The sequence below is a fragment of the Dasypus novemcinctus genome, chromosome 20, assembly GCF_030445035.2.
Source record: "Dasypus novemcinctus isolate mDasNov1 chromosome 20, mDasNov1.1.hap2, whole genome shotgun sequence".
NCBI lineage: Eukaryota > Metazoa > Chordata > Mammalia > Cingulata > Dasypodidae > Dasypus > Dasypus novemcinctus.
In genome coordinates this window covers 31,891,214-31,913,633 of record NC_080692.1, presented here as the reverse complement: position 1 = coordinate 31,913,633, position 22,420 = coordinate 31,891,214, and the positions used below count along the sequence as shown (strand labels likewise).

The 22,420-nt window shown below is 34.0% G+C and overlaps 1 protein-coding gene across 2 annotated transcripts; it reads left to right on the top strand.

Moving 5' to 3' along the window:
* Nucleotides 1-5,231: 5,231 nt before the first annotated feature.
* Nucleotides 5,232-12,604, top strand: LOC101436240 (NKG2-A/NKG2-B type II integral membrane protein-like). Of its 2 annotated transcripts, XM_058282351.1 has the most exons (6): nucleotides 5,232-5,418; nucleotides 5,766-5,870; nucleotides 6,445-6,498; nucleotides 7,307-7,458; nucleotides 10,662-10,736; nucleotides 11,085-12,604. In XM_058282351.1, exons 1-6 carry the CDS (start codon nucleotides 5,241-5,243, stop codon nucleotides 11,112-11,114), a joined length of 594 nt encoding a protein of 197 aa, XP_058138334.1. In that variant the 5' UTR covers nucleotides 5,232-5,240; the 3' UTR covers nucleotides 11,115-12,604. The 2 variants fall into 2 exon arrangements, with proteins under 2 accessions (XP_058138334.1, XP_071066267.1); XM_071210166.1 differs by lacking the exon at nucleotides 6,445-6,498.
* Nucleotides 12,605-22,420: the final 9,816 nt, after the last annotated feature.

Below are 22,420 nucleotides of genomic sequence, written 5' to 3'. Positions count from 1 at the left end.
TATTCAAGTTATTAACTCCATAACATTATAGAATGTGTTAATTAATAGTAGTGAAATCATGCAATAATTGTCCTTTTGTACATGGCTTGCTTCACTCAACATAATTTCCTCCAGGTTCTTCCATGTTGTCATATGCTTCTTGACTTCTTACTTATTACAGCTGCATGATAGTCCATCATGTGTATGGACCACAATTGGTTTCTTCATTCATCAGTTGATGGACACCTGGTTGCTCCCATCTTTTGGCAGCTGTGAAAAACACCGCTATGAATGTTGGTGTGCAGATGTCTGCATTTCCTGAGCAAAAGTTCTGTTGCTGGGTTGGAGGTGGGATTTTCCAGGTCTACATTTCTTTCTTCTGTTGGGAGGAGAAACATGAGATATGCCAGCCTATATTCCCTTCAGTCTTGGTGTTCCAAAGAATTGTGCTTTTCCCTTTCTGACTTTCAGAGTTGTTTTTTATTTATGTCTTTCTTAATTTCTAGGCTTTATACTTGTTTATAGGAGAGGGTAGCAGGGAAAACTTTGCTGTGACACCTAAGTTGGACCCTTGTATAGAAACATATAAAAGTGGGGCTCATCTACTTAAAGAACTGTATGGTGCCCAGAAAAAAAATTTAAGCCTTCATGTCATTTTTCTCCTCAGTGGCAACCTCTTAATTTCCTTCACAAAACTCTAACTGACATAAATCTCAGTTTTCCCTGTTAACAATGACATAAGGAAAATAAAATAATAAATTATAAAAATTATGAACTATTTTTTAATCAAAATATAAATATTTTGAAAGATTTTGAAATATGAACAATGTTTTCCAACTTTAGTATTGTTTTGTTGTTGGGATAGAAGCCAGTACTCTCATTGTGCTTTAAAAATAATGAACATATGAAAGAAAACACTACCTGCATTAAATATATTAATCTTAACAATGCATATTTATATGAGATTTCTTTGTTTTCTGATAGAATGTGCTGAGTTCCCTGTCAGTAGAACCATGGGTTGGACTTTCTCGTAAAACCACGTCTCATTCTTGGCAATGGATAAATGGCTTAATTTTCAAGAAAAAGTAAGTTTTTGCACTTCTTTCAATTCTGTGTTGAAGCTGTTTATTAGGCACACACATATTTTTAAAAAACATATTCTTAATAGTTTAGATAGTATATAATTAATAAAGAGCCTTATTCTTTTACAATAATGCCTCTTTACTTGTAATATAATTTAATTGTAAAACCTTCCTAATATTGTGTTGCATAGTATATTTTTTCACTGTTTTAGTTTTATCTTTATTTTATTCTCATATTTATTATGTCTTATTAAAGCAGGAAACAGCAACTCCAATGTACTTTAGCACTCCTTTTTGCATTGAGTAATTACTCTATTTATATTTAGTATAATTATCTTTCATTTGGTAGAACTCTCTCATTTACTAATTTTTTTTACAGGTAACTAAATAAATATTATTTTTCTTTGTGTTCTAGCTTCTTTTTGGAATATTTTTATTTTTTCTCCTACTCCACAAAATCTTTTTATTTAATGTGTTGAATTATCATTTTAATGATGCTATATATTTTATAACACAAATTCATTAAATTCATTACTCATTAAAGTCTAACAAGTTAGTACTTTTACCACTTTCCAGAGAGTGAAAAAAACTTAGTACACTCTACCTTATTTATTGCTTACTGTCACATTTGCTCCCTTGCATTTTTAACTCTAATATATGTTTCCAAATTTGAAAATTCATCAATTATGTTTTAAGCAGTCAGTATTCATTAGATATAGCCACATAATTTAATTTTTCTTCAAACTGCCTTTCTTCCTAGATATCTAAGCTTTAATATGGCTTAAAATATTTTTCTGCCAGAAGAATATGTTTTAATATATTTTTCAGTGAGAGTCAGCAGACTCCTAATTCTTTAATTTAAAAAGATCTTTGGAAACAACTTAATTTTTCCTTTATTTAGGAAAGACATTTTCACTTGGTATGGAGTCTCTGTTTTCCATCTCTAGCATCTGCCATTGTCATCAACATCATAGTCGTGTATTTCTGTGGTTATATATTTGTAAATAAGTGCATACATATACGTAAACACACAGAGAGAAGAAGAATGTTATTAATTTAGCTTATGAAAATATCATGAATATAAATACACTAATATAAATGAATATAAGTACACTATCATTATTTATATCAATAGCTATGTTTATATAATGGTATAAATATAGATATATTGAAGGCAAAAATATAACTAATGAATTCATGAAAAAGTCTATGGATTTAAATGCCATATTCCTACAACTGGGAAAGCTTAAGGTATGACGTTGAATCTGTCCTCAATCTCCTAGTAGTGGCAGGGAAGGGAATTTCCTAAGGAATGCTAGGTGAAAAAATGAAAAAAACACCTCTCCCTTTTCTTGATTCAAGATGAGGAATGATTAAAATAATTCTATTTGGTACAAGTAGATAATCTTGCTTTTAAATTTTATTTACTTTCATACCCTTGTGTCTTTCAACTTATGGGTTAAAAGTTTCCTTTTTATACCTCCCCTAGTTTTGGTTGGAAGAGATTTTAAAAAAATAATTTTCATTGTCCTATGTAGTTTAATGTGAGGTTTGTCATTTTCACCTAAAGATTCCTAATAAAATACAATCATTTTTGATTATAGAATGAAAAATAAGTGACCCAAATGAGTACATACTTGACATTTCAATTTTTAGCAAGCTGATATATTTCAAAATTGTAATATTTTATCCTTATAAGAGACATTTACTTTTATCAGGGAATATCTGAGGATAATACAATTTATTTTAAAAGAAGTAAGTTATATTCAATATCTAATTTTAAGACCTAGAGTGGAGAAACCAAGGAGATAAGTTGTGGAGTTATGGTATTGTGTCAGCTATTATAACATAGAAAATGTAGTAATTTCCTAGATAATTGGTGACAGAAATCTTTACCTGTTTATAATGGTGTATTTTTTAAATATTTGACCTCATTATAGAATTATTATATGAAGGCGATATATAAAACAAGTACGTCATGGCAAGATTTAGTAAATGACCTTAAATGTAGGGCTTAAACATTTAAGATTGTGTTAACATGGCCTATATTTGCAAACTCTGATTGACCTAAACAGGTTAACTGCCTGTATGATTTTTTAAAACCATTTTTACTGTTTTATGTGGTTCTGTCAAAACAGCTATTTTTCAAAATGTCATTATTCTCGTAATAATCACATTAGAATGACCTAATCGAATAGTGCTTTTTTCCCAAATGGTTATCTCCCACCAAAATCCTTTGAAAGTGAAACCTTTTAATCAACAACAATGAAAAGGGACAGTCACACCTTTCAAGGTAGACTTTATACTTTCAATAGGAGGTCGAAGTCTTTTATGCTCTGTAGGTGTGCAGGGTGATAAACTGTCTTAAAAAATAACCCAATTATGAGAATTTCCTGTTCATACCTTAAGTGATAGATTCATGAGCCACCTGCTTTTTACACTCTGACTTCACTCTGAAGTCAACACAGGACAGTCTGTGAAGAGCACATGCTCTTGCCCTGGATTCATCCTTTAAACATCTCCTTTCTTCCCAGCTATGCCAGGCGTCTTTAGGAGAGTCAGCCAAGGATGCATGACTTTCTGGCTGACGAAGATATGTCTGTCCACTACACCCCTGCTTTCCTGCTCACCCACCTCTTTGAGCGGGAGATTACAAATGCTGTGCCTGCTGCAGCTGCAGCTGCAGTATTCCAAAATATTATATTAATTATATTATATAACATAGATTATATTATATTATAATATATTATCATATTATGTTTCTACCATAATACAAACAAAGTAGAACAATTGGAGTCCTTATTTGAATAGTATGGGATAAAAAGCATACCTCAGATATGAAATATTTGGTTCACTTTTTAAATTGCTCTAGTCATTTCCTGTGGAGTATTGTCAAAGGAGTGCACACACACCTATTGGGATTGTTGATTAATGTAATTTAAATGGAAATTATTTAATCATTATGACAATGAATTATTAATTTTGAATTTTATAATTGATTAAATGTCATCCTATAATAATGCATTCTATTATAATTTATTAGCCATAATTTATAACTGTGTTCTTAAACAGGAATTCATTGAATAAAGCAAGGCAAAGCATAATTTCTCATAAAAATTAGTTTAAATGCATGTGGTTTTTTTTTTTTAATTCGGGGTATGATCAATTCCCTAAAACGCTACCCTAAATTTAAGAAACCCTAAAAGGTACATTAAGTACTTATTTAAAGGCGACACATTTTAAGTTTCAAAGCCAGAGTTAATTTCTAGTTATCACTGTTGCTAGAAATTTTGACTGAATTATTAAATCGTATTAACTGATTAATTGCAATTACTTACATAAGTAAATGAAACTTCAGCTTCCTTGACAACTATAGTATCTTTCTGGAAATTTAAACCCATTATGTGGTTCCATAAATTGTCTGATATTGATTTGTCAACTTAAGATCATGTATTTTATCATTTGGTCAATTGACAGGTATGTCTATAAAATAAATACTTGAAACGTCTTTTTTCTTGGGTGGTGCTTCCAATATTCTTTGGGTTGTAATAAGTTTAGTATGTCATATGATGTTTTGAGACATACAAAATATTTCCTTAAATTTTTAGCGCGTTTTCAAAAAGTTGTACACATTAATAAGAAAAATGATCACAAAAATATCATATCTCCTTAAAAATAACTGAATATCACTAAATCAAAATTATTTAATGTAATAAATTAAGTGTATGCCAATTTTCCATTTCCCTCATCTTTAGAGCACTCAGTATTTGTCATTGGATTTAAAAATTATCATAAAAATTGATGCATAATTTTGTCCAAGAATTTAACAGAAGTGTTATAGTGTTAAAATATTTCAGTGGAATCTGAATTTGAGAAATAAGGCTATTCTTATTTATTCCTCAATAATTTAGTTTATGTCATCCAAACGATAGCATTTTGTCAAATGCAGTATATTTTAAGAAATATTTACTATACTATGTGACTCTTGTTTAAATCTCTGATTAATTTAGAACCAGACTTTTAGATGCTTCAACTGAGAAACCACCACTGTCTTCTGCGCACCTGCTCCCCTCCCTCCGCTGGTGTGGGTGGACTAGGGACATGCCATTTTATACACCACGTATCAGCTTAAGCACAGTTACCACAGAGCAGAGTCTCTTTTACCACTGAGCTGCTGAGATGGATAACGAAAGAATAACCTACGCAGAACTGAATCTGGCCAAGAACCCGAAGAGGAAGCAAATCAAACCTAAGGGCACTAATTGCTCCACTGCAAACCTTGAGCAGGAAATAATCTATGTGGAACTAAACCTTCAAAGTGCCTCTCAAGGGAATGACGAGAATTCACACTGCAAAGGTAAAACCTGCAAAGGGTTCTCAATGTAAATGCTCCAGGATGTGCGGTTGGGGTGCAGAGGAGAGAGGAAGATAAAGATTGAAGACTTGGCACACGGAGAGTCAGATTTAGTGAATACGCTCATTTGTTTTTCCATTTTTATGGATGAGAACTCAACCTGTGGATATGGTATTCCAGTATGAACTCTGAAGAGCAATGATATTCAGACTTTCAGAGCATTATATTTCCTGTAAATTCAATAGTATGTTCTGAGAGAACATTACAATGGTGAATGTGGGTATGGTGTCTAGCATTTAAGAATATGTGAACCAAACACTCACCTCCATCTACTCTTGCTCTCCCTGCAGATTTCGCATCACCTCGGGGAAGATTCATTGCAGGGATCCTGGGAATATTGTGCGTTGTGTTGATGGCCTCTGTAATAACCACGGTAGTCATAATTATTACTCCATGTAAGTGCGTTTTTGAGAGGTCATAAGGGAATTTTCATTTCGATGATTTTGAAAATGCATTGGAATGTTTCACAAATAAGGACTAGAAATAGAATTCTCATTTTAAATTATTTGTTTGCACGAAATGTTTGTATTTGAGCAAATGTGGAAGGTTATTGGGAATTTGTTTAAGTGTAAATAAAAGAATGGTTATAGAGAAGGCTTATTTTGAAAAATAAGTCTATACATACAGACATACACACACACATGTGTATATATATGAGCTTCTGATCTCAAATCACAGACTTGCTTTAGGAGAAGCAAGTTTATTGAAACAGCTTACTAAGAAATACAAATTAATTTTTAACAGTCATTAAACCAAATTCTGTACAAGAGGTAGATTTTAGTACATTAGGTTCTTGAAATTATTTTTGCCAAGACTTCACTTGATCTATTAACAGTCCTTGAGAAAATATTTCTTTTATCAAGTGTGCTCTAATTTCTAAATAATACATGAATTTTAGGCTAGGAAACTAAAAATAATCTGATTTATTAGTAGAAATTAATTTCATAAGAATTTCAATGGTATTTCTAGCTTCCAAAATACAGGAACAGAAAAATTATTCCCAGATGAACAGATCCCAGAAAGGTAAGTAATGATTTTAAAATTTCTCATATATTTGTATATGTTACACTTGATCTCTGTCACAAGACACACAGAAATGAATTTTTTTAAATTATAAAATTGAACAATGAATTTTCACAAATAAAGATTATTTAAGGACATTCTTTGTTGTTCAACACTAAGGATTATTCATTTAAAATTGCTATAGCCAATTTGTTGTAATATTCTGTTGCTATAATATGATAAGCAAATATTTTCCTATTCTAATGAAATGGTATTGCTCAGTGATTTTCAGCACACTTATATATGGTAGAATTTTTAATTGTTTGCTTTATATGGGTATATAAATAAGGGATTAAGAGACTGACCCTTTTCTCTGTGTGTTTGTGTGTGTGGGGAGATTGTTTGATATGTGTCAGCGTGTAAGGGTGTATATATCTATATGTACTTATATATGTTTATAACTATGCAAATATGTCAGTAAGTTTTCCTATTTTAAATTCAAATGGGAGAGTGGATATAGCTCATTGGTTGGTTGAGTATCTGCTTCCCATATACAAGGACTTGGGTTCAATCTCTAGTATCTCTTAAAAAAATAAAATAAAATAACATAAAAAGATGCATTTGACTCTAGGGAGATATTTATGCAAGATAATGAATGTATTTTGTTTGCTATCAATGGGATGGGAGGATAATTTTGTTAAATAAATTTGTCTGGTTTTCCAGAACTTGAAAGAAAGTAATTGAAGACAATTTGAGACTATACTTCAACTGTACGAAGACAAAAAAATTCCAAATGGTTTCTGAACAGTAATTCATAATCTTTCCTCAGCCTCTCATTGTTGGCATTGTCCAAAGGAATGGTTTACATATTCCAACAACTGTTATTACATTAGTCCTGACCTCAAAACATGGAAAGAGAGCTTGACGGCCTGTGTTTCTAAGAAATCTCATTTATTTTTTATGGATACTGAAGAAGAAATGGTAAGATTTTAAGTGTTAGATCTCCAGTCTATTAGGTTTATTTTTTCTCATCCTTTCTTTGTGATGCTGACCTTTCTACGTCATTATCTAATTTATGGAGCATAATGTTTAAGAAGGATGATCATTTCTCTATTCTATTCCATGGCGCCTTTGCCATAAACTAAGTATGTGAGTGTAGACAAGTATGTGTGTGTGTGTGTGTGTGCTTGTACATCACTTGTATTCCACTGTTCAATATTTTTTGCACCAAGATCACATGGTCAAATTTACTGATAATAAATATTATATTTCTGCATTATATAATTCCTTCACATTCTTCTTCAAGCGTACCGTGTTACACTTGGAGTTTTAACTCTCTTCATGAATACATTCTTAAAAATATGCTGTAATTTTAGTGAAATTATATTTAGTCAACAGATAAATCATTGAAACTTGACATGATGCATTAACATGTTTTATGCCTTCCTTTATTTTCTCTCATGTCAATTTTATAATTTTGTGTATATCTTCCATATTTCACTTGATTTGACTCCAGATATCTTTTAAATTAACTTTTTTGCTGTTGCTAATATATTACATTAAAATTGATTTGTGTACAATGACCGTATATCCACCAGTCCTGTAAAACTCATTTTTAAAATCCATAATTTACTTTGGAATTCCTTTGAGTTTACTCCATATACAATTTTATCATCTACAAAGGTGTCAGTCTCCTTTCTTTTTTTCCAATTAATATATTTTTTATTAATTCTTACTGTTTTCCATGCCAAAGTCTCTCCAGTGGAAAACTGATTAAAAGTAGTGACATAGGACATTACGGTCTTATTTAGAAATTTCAGAAGTGTGCATTTCACTATTAAGTTGGTTTGTTGTTGCTTTTGGTGTTGTTTTGGTGAAAATTCTATATGAATAAGGAAGTTCATTTTTTTTATTTTAACACATTTTGAGGTATAATTGATATACAATGATTTGCACATATTAAAATCATATAATTATTAAGTTTTGAAACATTTTCAAACTATGAAATTATCAGGCAACTATGGGTCTACTTTCTTTACCATGCTCTAGATGGAAATTCTAGAATTTTTTATAAGCGGGGTAATACAATGCATATTCTTTTAGTCTGGATACTTTATTCAAAATAATTAATTTGAGATTCATCCATCTTACAATGTACTTCAACAATTCATTCTCTTTTATGAAACAAATAGAATTTTTGATATATATTAATAAAGCATACAATTCATTCAAAGGGTACAATCAATGGTATTTGGCATAATAACATTGTGTGCATTCATCATTTCCATCTTTATTAAGTATTTTCATTATTTCAATAATAATTATAATAATAAGCAAAAAACAGATTCTTCACCTTTCATTCTCTCTATGCTTCCCCTGCTGTACATTGCTACTATTTTGGGTATTCTTGCACATTTTTTTATTTACTTATTTATTTAGCAGCTTTTAAAGATATATTCACAAACCGTAGGCTCTATCCAAAGTGTATAATTAAGAACTTTTAGTATAATCACAATGTTGTACATTCATCACCACAAAAAATTTTAAACATTTTCATTACTCCAAAATGAAAACCTCCAGATGTCTTAACCAACAGCTCTCAATCCCTCTGTCCTTTCTGAGCTCTACATGATCATTAATTTAATTTTTCTTTATGAGTTGATTTACATTTATATTTTATATAAATGGAATCATAAAATATGTAATACTTTGTGTCTGATTGCTTTTACTTAGCATAATAGGTTATTTTGGTTTAATGTTAACATTTTGTAGTATTAGCATGTATTAGTTGAGTTTCAAGAAAAATGGTCTTCCACATGCTATTTTACCCATATTCATATTTCACATGTGATTTTATTGTGCTTTACATTCCCAAGTTACATTTTTTAGCCTCCCTTTTAGTTAGTTATATATGTGACCTTAAACTATCCTTTACAACCAACGTCATACCCTCATAATAGTCCTACTAGGTACAAACACTATGTTGGACTTTCACTTTTTCAATTCATTTTCAGAGATTAACACACTTCCATTTTACCAATTTTACATGAGTTAACCCTCAGCATTCCATTCCCTAAACTCATTCTATTTTCTGGTGACCTATATTCAAGTTATTAACTCCATAACATTATAGAATATGTTAATTCATAGTAGTGCAATCATACAATAATTCTCCTTTTGTATATGGCTTGCTTCATTCAACATAATTTCCTCTAGGTTCTTCCATGTTGTCATATGCTTCTTGACTTCTTACTTATTACAGCTGCATGATAGTCCATCGTGTGTATGGACCACAATTGGTTTCTTCATTCATCAGTTGATGGACACCTGGTGTGTTCCCATCTTTTGGCATTTGTGAAAAACACAGCCATGAATGTTGGTGTGCAGATGTCTGCATTTCCTGAGCAAAAGTGCTGTTGCTGGGTTGGAGGTGGGAATTTCCAGGTCTACGTTTCTTTCTTCTTTTGGGTGGAGAAACATGAGATATGCCAGCCTGTATTCCCTTCAGTCTTGGTGTTCCAAAGAATTGTGCCTTTCTCTTTCTGACTTTTAGAGGTGTTTTTTATTTATGTCTTTCTTCGTTTCTAGGCTTTATACTTGTACGTAGGAGAGAATAGCAGGGAAAACTTTACTGTGCCACCTAGTCTGGACCCTTGTTATTCCACCAGTATAGAAACAGATAAAAGTGAGGCTCATTTACTTAAAGAACTGTGTGGGGCCCAGAAAAAAATTTAAGCCTTCATGTCATTTTTCTCCTTAGTGTCAAACTCTTAATTTCCTTCCAAAACCCTAACTCTAAGAAACATAGAAAAATACATTTATTTAGATGTAAAAATGTCAAGGTATCTGAAACTTAAAAATCACTGTTATGCTAATATTGTAAACCTGGTTAATTACTAACTGACATAAATCCCAATTTTCCCTGTTAACAGTAACATAAGGAAAATAAAATTATAAATTATAAAAATTATGAACTATTTTTTAATCAAAATATAAATATTTGGAAAGATTTTGGAAATATGATCAATGTTTTCCAACTTTAGTATTGTTTAATTGTTGGGATAGAACCCAGTACTCTCATTGTGCTTTAAAAATAATGAACATATGAAAGAAAACACTACCTGCATTAAATATATTAATCTTAATGATGCATATTTATATGAGATTTCTTTGTTTTCTGATAGAATGTGCTGAGTTCCCTGTCAGTAGAACCATGGGTTGGACTTTCTCGTAAAACCACGTCTCATCCTTGGCAATGGGTAAGTGGCTTAATTTTAAAGAAAAAGTAAGATTTTTCTGAATGATGCTAATAGAAAAAGAAAAGCTATAAAAACAAGAAAAGTTCAGAAGAAAAATATTAAAAAATTTGTTTGCATTATAGACATGGAGAAATGTATTGAAATTAGTGGCATGAAATATTAGTATAAACGTTAATTAAGAATGGTATGCCCATTGCTCAAAATATCTGGGGCAATTACTAATATTTCATGAAAAATGTCATTATCCATTCTCACAATATTCTTCCAATACTGTTAGTTGGAAAATGACATTGTTTTATGATTTACTCCTATAAAATATAACTGAATTATGCATTTTTTCCATAACAGAGTGATGAATCCACCATATCCTGCATATAACTGTGCTTTTCTACATTCAGATGGCCTCCAGGCAGACAGTTGTGTAAATCCAAGACACTTTATTTGTAAGCATGTGTTTTGAAGTTAGAATGCCTGAGTTTGGAATCCTTGTAGTGACTTCATATTTTATGAAATGGAGATAATATTAGACTTACAAAAGTCTCATAATGAATTCTATTATTTGTTCTAGCAATGATAATGTATTACAACATATGTATTGAAATATAATACACACACTAAAAAACAAAAATCATTATTTTACCATTGATGATTTATGTCAAAGCAATTATACCCTTGTAACCTCAGCGTAAGACAATAATATGAAATATTAGAAAGCCAGCAACTCAGAAGCCCCACGCCTGCTAGTTCCCATCCACTTTATCTTGCCAAAACTCTCAATCTTCCATTTTTAACACCTTTGATTTGAATTGACTTTGATTTACAGGGTGATAAATCACTTTATTAAGGAACCTAGAGCAGCATTAACATTCCATCCATGTATTGTCTAGCAACAGTCATATCTGTGGAACAATTTGTATGTATATTTTAAAATATAGATTGGTATTGATGTGACTGAGGATGGTTACTCTATATGTATGATATATGATTAACTTAGAGCATGGAGTTCATCACGGAGACATGAGAAATAAATTTAACAAACAATGCAAATTATAAAAGAAAAATTGAAGAAAAGTATCCAAAGATTGCTGTATAGACATATGTTCTCAGAAAATTGTTTCTCCATACATATTTCCTCAAATTAAGGATATATTCATACAATAATGCCACAGAGAATTTTCACCATGGCTAATAAAATGTGTTATAGGTGCACTCTCTTTATTAACTTTTAATATTTATATAATTGAAACCATACTGCAGGAATTGTTCCAGGCCTGCTTTCCATTTCATGTATCACTTTTATATATGTAATGGAAAAAAGATCCCATATGCTATGATTTCATTCATATGAAGTTTCCAAAGTAGGCGAATCTATATAGATATAAAATGGATTAGTGGATGGCAAGGGCTGAGGGGAGGTGGGAATGGGAGTGACTTTTAATGGAGAAAGGATATCTTTTAGAGCTGATGTAAATTTTCTAGAACTAGATAATGGTGATGACTGCAAACTCTCTGTGTATATGAAAACCATTGAATTATACACTTTAAAAGGTTGAGTTTTAAGTTATATGAAAATTTCATTTCAATAAAGCACTAATGAAATACTCTGCAGTGATTTTGCTTAAGACTGCTATAAACTTGGCAGTAATTTGTAAACTTTTCTTTGTTTCATTCAACATAATGTCCACAAGGTTCATCCATATTGTCAGATGCATCCCGATTTCATTTCTTGTTACAACTGAGTAGTATTCCATTGTGTGTACATACCACGTTTTCTTTATCCATTCCCCAACTGGTGGCCATTTGGGCTGGTCCCATATTTTATCAATTGTGAATAACCCTGCCATGAACTTTGAGGTGTAAAAGTCATTGGGATCATTACTTTAAGTCCTGAGTATTTCGGGCCATTTATCTTTCAAATCAATTTGATAATTGACCTTTCTATTTATGCAAAGAAATTAAACCGTTGGGATTTTGATTGGGATTGTGTTGAATCCGTAAATCAGTTTGGGTAGACTTGACATCCTAATGCTATTTAGTCTTCCAGTCTATGAACATGGAGTATCCTTACATTTATTTGGGTCTACTTTGGTTTCTTTTAGCAATGTTTTGCAGTTTTCTGAATACAGCTCTTTTTATGTCCTCAGTTACTTCTATTTATGAGAAGTTGACTTTTTAGTGTCTAAATTAAATGGAACGTTTTTCTCTGAATTCTTTCTCAGAATGCTCTTCAGAAGTGTATAGAAGACCTACTGATCTTAGGATATTATTCTCGTATTCCACCAGTTTCTGAACTCCTTGTTTAGGTTTAGTATTTTTTTGTGGATTTTTCAGGATTTTCTAGATTTAGGATCATATCATCTGAGAATAGCAGAAGTTGTAGTTCTTCCTTTCTTATTTGTGCTCCTTATAATTTCTTTTTCTTGACTGATTTCTCTAGAGAGAACCTTTCGCACAATAGTGAATAACACTGGTAACAGTGTGCATCCTCGTCGTGTTCCCGATCTCAGTGGGAAAGCTTTCAGCCTTTCACCATTGACTACAGTGCTGTTGGGGGTTTTTCATTGATCCACTTTGTCAGGTTGAGAAACCTTCCTTCTATTCTATTTTGGAGTGCTTTCACAAGAAATGATTCTTTATTTTATTAAATGCCTTTTCTGTGTCAATTGAGAAGATCATGTGACTTTCTTCTTCAATTTAGTACTGTAGTTTACTACAATGATTGATTTTCTTGTGTTGAACCACCTTTGCAGACCTGGGAAAAAATCCACTTGATAGTGGTGTATAATTCTTTCATATGTTTTTGCATTCTCTTTGCAATATTTTGGTGAGGATTTTTTACCTATTAGAGAAATTGTTCTGTAATTTTTTTATTTCATAGCATCTTTCTCTGGTTTGCTATTAGGGTGATGTTGGCTTCATGAAATGAGTTTGCTGGCATTCTTTCCTGTTCAAATTTTGTAAGAACTTGAGCAAGAATGGTATTAGCTCATCTTTGAATGATTGTTAGAATTGACCTGAGAAGCCATCGAGGGCTGAGCTTTCCATTTTTTGGAGGTTTTTGATGATTGCTTCAATCTCTTTTAGTGACTGGCATGGTGAGAATTCCTATTTCTTGTAGGGTCAGTGTAGGTTGTTCATGTGTTTCTAGGAATTTGTCCATTTAGTCTACATTGTTTTCTTTGTTGACATACAGTTGGTCATGGTATCCACTTATGATCTCTCTTAGTTTTCCAAGGCCAATGACAATGTCATCTCTCTCATTGATGATTTTATTTATATGCTGCTTCTCCTTTTTTTTTCCATTGTCAAGTTTAGCTATGAATTTGGAGATTTTGTTGATCTTGATAAACCAACTTTTGTTTTTGCTGATTTTATTTTTTGTTGTTGTTGCTGTTATTATTCACAATTTAATTTTATTTCCGCACTGATCTTTATTATTTCTTTCCTTTGGCTTTGTTTAGGATAAATCTTCTATTCTTTTTCTGTTCTTCCCAATGTATAGTTAGGTGTTCAGTTCTAGCCCTTACTTCTTTTCTTATTTTTTTTTTAATTTTTAAGGAAGCTTTAGATTATATACCTTTTACATAAAAATATAAGGGATTTTCATATGCCCTGCTTCTCAACCCTCCCACACTTTCCCACATTAAAACATCTTTCATTGCTGTGATACATTTGTTAAAATTGATGAACAGGGAAACGGACTTGACCCAGTGATTAGGGCGTCGGTCTACCACATGGGATGTCCGCGGTTCAAACCCGGGCCTCCTTGACCTGTGTGGAGCTGGCCTATGCACAATGCTGATGCGCTCAAGAGTGCTGTGCCACGCAGGGGTGTCCCTCGCGTAGGGGAGCCCCATGCGCAAGGAGTGCGCCCCATAAGGAGAGCCGCCCAGCGGGAAAGAAAGAGCAGCCTGCCCAGGAACGGCACTGCACGCACTTCCTGTGCCGCTGAAGACAACAGAAGCGGACAAAGAAACAAGACACAGCAAATAGACACAGAGAACAGACAACCGGGGGAGGCTGGGGATTAAATAAATCAATTTTTAAAAATATTTAAAAAAAAATTTGATGAACATATGTTGAAGTATTGCTACTAATTATCACTATAGTTTATGTCATGCCATTTGAGTACTGAATCTCAGCGGCATCGCAACACCTATGCTCCAGTTCATCAGACTCACCCAAGACAACTAAAAAAATGATGATGATGTGAAAGGGTCATCCCTTAAATAGAAAATATCTACAACAGCAAGCAAAACATTTCCCTCCACCTGTCCCATGGGATCTAATTCCCCTCTCAATCTGAAACAGAGCAGGATTCACTGCTGTAGGCAGCACATCTCAGCCTAGCAAAATGGCTCGGCTTGCACCGAGATGGCCTCCAGCGCTGAATAGCTCCTTCCCGCCCTACCTTCCCGCGCGCGCCAACCTGAAAGCTGCTTCTCTCCCCAGCAACAAGAGCGAGCAATCTATACATTGCCCAGCCAATCAGTGCATGCCACACTCCCCTCAACCCCCACCCTAGCCCTCATAAGCTGTTGCACTTCCCTAATAAATCAGACCTGCGCCGCGAGCCTGCGTCTCCAGTTTGTTTACTGTGTGTTCTTGAGCTCTGCCGTCACTTACCTCGCAAGGCTTCCCCCCCCACAGCAGCAAGATTGAGGAATGAACAAATATAAGGAGGGAATGCAACTGTGGGCAAAGGTAGACTTATTGTTATTCCAGCAATGGACGATCTTGTAACACTGGAATACAGGCAGAGGTGATCAGAGATTCTGACGGGAGGGAGAGGGAAGAAAAGGTTCTTCACTGGACACTGAAATTGTTGTGCATGACATTGCAGTGATGGGTACAGGCCCTCATACATTTTTCAAATCCTATAGAAATGTTTGGTGCAAAGTGCAATCTGTAATGCAGACTGTTGACCATGGTGAGTAGCACTGCTTTAGTATGTGCTCATCAAGCCTAACGAATGTGCCTCACTAGAGAAAGATGTTGTTCGTGGGTAAAAGTGTCAGAGGGGAGGGGTGGTCTATATGGGAATCCCCCTAAATTTCGATGTATCATTTATGTAAATTGTATCTTCCTTAAAAATAAAATAAAATGTAATTTTAAATAAGAGTTCTGGAGGCCATTATCTCACAGTAATTATTAATAAATGCATTCTTAAATAGCTCATTAAGTATTAAAATCCAACAAAGCAACCTTGTTTCCTGAGACAATTATTTCAGTCAATTTGGGTACTGCTTTGTTGTCTTGACTTTTTCTGAGCTCCTGTTCTCTCATAGGTAATCAGATAAAATCGTTATTTCAACAGATTTAATTCTTTCACATTTGTCCATTTTTATAGCTGTAGATTCTCTGTTTTTAGCATGGAGACCATTTCTGAGATTCTGGTCATCAACATTTTAAAATTAATAATCATTGTGGCTATTGTAGAGTCATAATAATTCTCGTTAAGTCAACAATTGGGACAACATATGGAAGCTGTGCCAGAAGAATCCATATCTGAGTGGCTCTGTTTTAATTTGTCAAAGACCTGCCAATGCAAAGTGCCTGAAATGGTTTGGCTTGTACACAGTGGATTTATTTGGAGTAAAAGTTTACACCTCCAAGGATGTGCGATGTCCAAATCAGGGCACCAATAGAAGTGCTTTCTCATTAAAGTCCCCAACTGTTGGTTCTGGCACTGTAGCCATGTGGGGAAGCAAGATGGCTGCTGAGCTCTGCCAAGGTCTCACCTTCCCCTCCAGGCTTACCATCTCCTCTTGAGCTGCTTTGTGGACTCAGTCATTCTCAGCCTCTGAGGGATTCTGTTTTCCTACAATATTCTCTCTCACACTTTGCAGAATCAAATATGCTGGCTTCCATTTCCTCTGGGTCTGTCTGTGTTATTCCATTTATGTAGGACCCAGAAGGATGTGGAGCCTCAAACTGAAGGCACTAATCAAAAGCCCTCAGTCAAACTCAAGAAGTATCTAATCAATGACCCCTCTTCTAAATGTAATGCAGTCAAAGGGACACGCTAGTTTAAAAAATATTACTTTGTTTGGGATTCATAAGAAAAATTTCCAACTGCCACAGCCCCTCTGTCTTTTTATTTTTTTCAGATAATTTTCTTTTTTATATAAGAGCATTTTATAATTGAGGAGTGAGTTGGTTCATATTGCATCATGGGAAATCAGGCTCAGGCACAGCAGACACCTCAGTCAAGTGACTGCTTTCTTACTGACACAGTACAAAGGGTCCAAAAGAGCTGGGAAGAGATCCCAGCATGGCTGCTCAGGGTTGGTGGAGGACAGTCTGCACAACCTACTTTACATCAGAGGGAAGTTACAAAATTGTGCTGCCAACGGTGATCTCCTTGTAAGATCCCTGGAGAGGGAACCCTGCCTGCCTCTCAGAGTTCCTTCCTCATTAGCATCTGGAGCTGCTTGTTCCTAAGCATTCAGGTTTAAAGTACAGTTGCGAGTTTTCATTAGAACTAACATGTCCCCAGGTCTATGGAATGAAAAGGACTGAAGCATCTGCACACAAATAGAATAGGCAGTGGGGGAGGCAAGGGCTGGAAGATGGCCGCTCAGCATGTGTCTGTAACGTCAACAGAAAGGGAAGTAATGAGTCTAAAAGATTTTCTCATGTTGCAGTTATACATTCTATACTTGTCTCTAGAAATGACAAGAGAATGTTAGCAAAATTACCTAATAAAGAATGAGTGATGTCTTTTCATAATTGGTCACTGTTTAGGTGATCAATGACTAGAAGTAAACATTATTTTTACAAACCCTATGCCCTCCATTCTTCTAGCAACTTAAATCTGAATTTTCTGTTATGTGGTAAACTACTATGTATTTCTAATTTTTTATGATTACGTACTGCTGGTACTTTTTTCTGGAGTTTTATAAGAAAAGTTTCACTTAAAATGTATTTTAAATATTAGTGGAAAAAGAGTTTATGCTTTTCATTATTTACATATATATGCTCATATATATACACAGCTGTGTTTATGTTTATTCTCATGAATGAATACCAAGAAATTTCTGTTTTGAAATGCTATTTGTTTACAGACATTAATTTGTATTCTTATCCTAACACCTCACTGCATGTTTTGCTCCCATATGTGGCTTACCTACCCAACATTTGTTATTATATTACTGAGTATAGAAAAACCTGGAATGAGAGCCTGAGAGACCGTTATCTAAAATATGAAAACTGGGGAAGCAGACTTGGCCCAGTGGATAGGGTATCCGTCTACCACACGGGACGTCTGCGGTTCAAACCCTGGGCCTCCTTGACCTGTGTGCAGCTGGCCCATGCCCAGTGCTGATGCGCGCAAGGAGTGCCCCACCACGCAGGGGTGTCCCCCCATGTAGGGGAGCCCCACCCGCAGTGAGTGCGTCCCACAAGGAGAACCGCCCAGTATGAAAGAAAGTGCAGCATGCCCAGGAATGGCGCTGCACACACGGAGAACTGACACAACAAGATGATGCAACAAAAAGAAACACAGGTTCCCGTGCTGCTGACAACGGAAGCAGACAAAGTTAACCCCCAGCAAAATAGACACAGAGAACAGACAACTGGAGTGGGGAGTGGGGAGTGGGGGGGGGGTGGTGGGGACGGGTGCGGCGAGTGGAAAGAAATAAAAAAATATATATTAAAAATATAAAATAAAATATCAAGAGAGTTCTGCTTAAGTATTGAAAAACAGTCAACAATACTGATTTAAACGTTCTCTTTTGAAATACAAATACATAAGTAGAAATTCATAAAAGAAATTCCTATTTGAGTTTTTGTGTGGATCTCCACCCACCAAGACTACGCCCCGTGCACACTGGAACATACTCCTCTGCCTTAGAGGCAGGCCCCTTCCCATACCTCCCCCTTCTATGACACCGTGCACCAGTGATCTTTCCCTGCCACTGTTGTGGAGCTTCTGTGATCCAAAACTTCTTAAAAATGAAGACAACAAAATAACCAAATAAAATTATTAAGGAAAGGATATAATTTTTAAAACCCAATATAATAAAAAGAAAATTAAAAATTTTTTGAAATAATCAAAAAATGTTGACATTGTGTCTTTCATCACTGTAAGATATGCTGTCTTGTATGTACAGTGACCTTTTCTTCCATATATTTCCCCAGTGTCTTATTTTTATCATTTAGAATATTGAATTCCCATCCTGGGAAGTTCTGCTACATTCTCTATTAGGAACAAGAATTGACAGAATGCAGGGCCAGTGCCTAGTGAAGGAAGACAGACCACTATGCCAGGCCCTTGATATGATAATTGTACTCATGAAACTTTTCTAGTGAAATTGAAATTTGGCCTAGAATTCTATACTGCCTAAGAATTATCTAGTGATAGCTTTTTTTTCTTGTTCAAATGTGGACAATCTCTAAGCCAAACTCAGCAGATAAACACGATAACACCACCTCCCACAAGGTGTGGGACACGAATCCTGGGGATGAGACTCCCTGGCACCCAGGGATTATTACAAACTGCCAACTAGCAATGCATCTGGAAAAAGACCTTGACCGAAGTGGGAAATATTAAATACAAGTGTCTTTATGGCTAAGAGATTTCAAAGTGAGTTGGGAAGTCATTCTAGAGCTTACACTTATGCATGTCTCAGCTCAGCAGAATCTCATTGACTGCCACAGTAAATACTCCTTCGAATAGTGGGGCAACTGAGGGTTCTAGACATCCAGAAACTATAAACAGAGCAGACAATCTCAGGAATTCAGCATCTTGTCATGGGGCCTTAGTTTGAAATTTACACTCTTCAGTGTAAGAGTTAGATTCATTTACAGATTCCTTACACATGGCTCTTCTGCCCTTTCATTTCTTTTATTTGAACTTACAATTAGCACTATACTTGATAAATACTTGTCCCAAAGACTTACAACTTTGGTCTGTCCATGTACCAGTTGAGACCTGAATTTCAGCAGAGTTGCAACCCCTCGTCTCCAGTTCTTTGGATTCCCTCAGGACAGCTAACAAGGAGGTGGTGATGGACAACACCCATCCCAAGGAACAGAGAGTGTCTGCAACTGCAAGATCGTTCCATCGGAATGCCCTATGGGACCCAAGCCCCTCTCCGATAGAAATAGAGTGAACCTCACCTCCCCAAATCCCAACATTGCGAAATGAACAATGGACTAAAGTAGACTTATTATTATTCTAGTAATAGAGGAACTCTTATTGAAATAAATTTAGTGGCCACCAGATTTTCTAAAGAATGGGAGAGGGAAGATTAGGTGTCATGTGAGGGCATTTTTAAGACATTTGAGTTGTCCTCCTTGACACTGCAGTGATGGATACAGGCCACTGTATGCCTACATAACTACAAAGTTGTGCTAGACAGAGTGTAAAGTATAATGTAAACTATAGTCCATGGCTCATTGCAATACTTTAATATGTGTTCATCAATTGTAAAAAATGTACCACACTAATGAAGATGGATGATACTGTGGGAAAGAGTGGGAGGTGGAGGAGTGGGGTAATGGGAATCCCTTATTTTGTTTATATAACATTTGTGCAATATAGATCTTCTTTAAAAATAAAAAAATTAAAATTATAAAATAAAATTACAGACAAAAGAATATCTATAGCTGAACACAGCAATAGACACAAATCCTCTTTATTACCTAAGTTAAGACATAGAACATACCTTAAAAAATCACATGTATACAATTTTTCATAAAATTTCTCTTTGTTATCCCTCAATGCAGCCAGTATTCTTACTTCTTTGATGATAATACTGTTGCTTTTCTCCTCTAGCTTTACCATGTACAGACACATCTTTAAACTATATAATGTATTGTGCTTTTTTTTTAGATTGTAAGTTAAGTGAGGTAAATTCTATGTTATTTTATGTCTTGTTTTTTAATTCAATGTTACTTTTAAAAATGCATTTTTATTTCTCCATATTTAGCATTTGACAGTTTCATTGTTCTGTAATATTCCATTGTATTACACTCCAGACCCACAATCATTTCTTTGCAATTCTGAAAGTTTTGTTGGTGGTTTAAAACAAGTAGTTTTTGGTTGTGATTTAGGTGCATTAATTTGTAAATAAATGTTTATAGACATATAGATATTCTTTTGGTTTATTGAAATAAAATTGATGTTCATACTGTAAATTTTTATCCACAAGTTTTTTGTTCAACTTTCTTGTTTATAGTTGTTTATGTTTGAATCATTTGACTTTCTTTTAAACACAATAGATATCTACAAATGATTACAGTTATTTTTCTTACTTTAAAAATCTACGTATCTTTTACATCTTTATTCCTGTACTATACTTGGTAGAACCTTTTTTCAAAGCTTGAAGAGAAGAACTCTTATTGCCTTGTTCCTGATCTCATAAATAAAGCTTTAAGTATGAAGTTCCTTTTTTTAAAAATAAGTTGTCTTTATCAGATAAAGGAAGTTCTATTTTGCTTGTAACTATTTTTTAGCACAGCTTTAGATGTATAGAAAAGTCTTACAGGGAAAGTACAGAATTCCCATATACCCTCTTTCTCTTGACCCCATTGTTTCTCTGTTACTGGTATCTTTTTTTTGGTTTGATACATTTGTTGCAACTGATGAGCCAATATTGATACTATATTATAACCTAGGCACATAGTATGTATTAGGGTTCACTGTGCTTTACAATTCTATGGACTTTGGCAAATGTATAATGTCATGTATCCACCATTCTACTATCACACAAAATCATCCTGTAGTAGAATGCCTTTTTCTCCACCTGTTCATCCCTCGGCCCCACTACCTGAATTTCTGGCAAACACTGACGTTTACTATAGTTTTACCTTTTCCAGAATGTTAAACAGTCGGAAATGTAGGTTGTACTCTATTTTGACTTGCTTCCTTCATTTGGAAATATGCATTTAAGATTCTTTTGCGTCTTTTTGTGGCTTGATAGTGCATTTCTTATTATCAATGAATAATATCCCATTGTATGGACTATCCACTGTTTGTTTATTCATTCATCTGTTGGAGTATATCTTGGTTGTTCCAATTTTTGGCATTTACAAAAATGCTGCTATAAGCATTTGTGTATAGGTCGTAGTCATGTATTGATGCCATTATATATTTGTATATAGATGCATACATAACATATATTTAGACACATAAAGAATATTATCAGTTTAGCTTATGGAAATATAATGAATGCAAATACAACTATTGCAAGCCAACATTGGCTATTGTTACCAAGGGCAGAAAAGTAAGCTGAGAACCCCGGGAACAAGACTGGATTTAAATTCCATATTCCAGCATTAACAAAGCTTAGGTTTGGCTTTGAATCTGTCCCCAATCTCCTGGTAGTGGCAAGAAAGTAGTTTCCTTAGGAATGCTAAGTAATAAATGAATGAACATAACTCCTTTTTCTTGATTAAAGATGAGAAATGATTAAAATAATTCTATTTGGTACAAGTAGATATTCTAGATTTAAATTTTATTTATCTTCATGTTTTATGTCAGTTCATTTTGTGGGTTAAAGTCTCCAACTTATGCTTCCCTATTTTTATTTAGAAGAGACCTTTAAAAGTGCTTTCAATTGTCCTACATAGTTTGATGTGATTTGTCATTTTCACCTAAAGTCTCCTATTAAAAAATACAATTATTTATGATTGTGAAATGAATAAATAAGTAGCATAATAGGTAGCTATTTGACATT

Bases quoted from the DNA above. Each gene is read 5' to 3' on its own strand.
- LOC101436240 (XM_058282351.1), top strand. From the start codon at position 5,241: ATGGATAACGAAAGAATAACCTACGCAGAACTGAATCTGGCCAAGAAC. The intron at 5,419-5,765 runs GTAAAACCTGCA...CTCTCCCTGCAG, and splicing joins CGAGAATTCACACTGCAAAG to ATTTCGCATCACCTCGGGGA. The intron at 10,737-11,084 runs GTAAGTGGCTTA...TTTCCATAACAG, and splicing joins CGTCTCATCCTTGGCAATGG to AGTGATGAATCCACCATATC.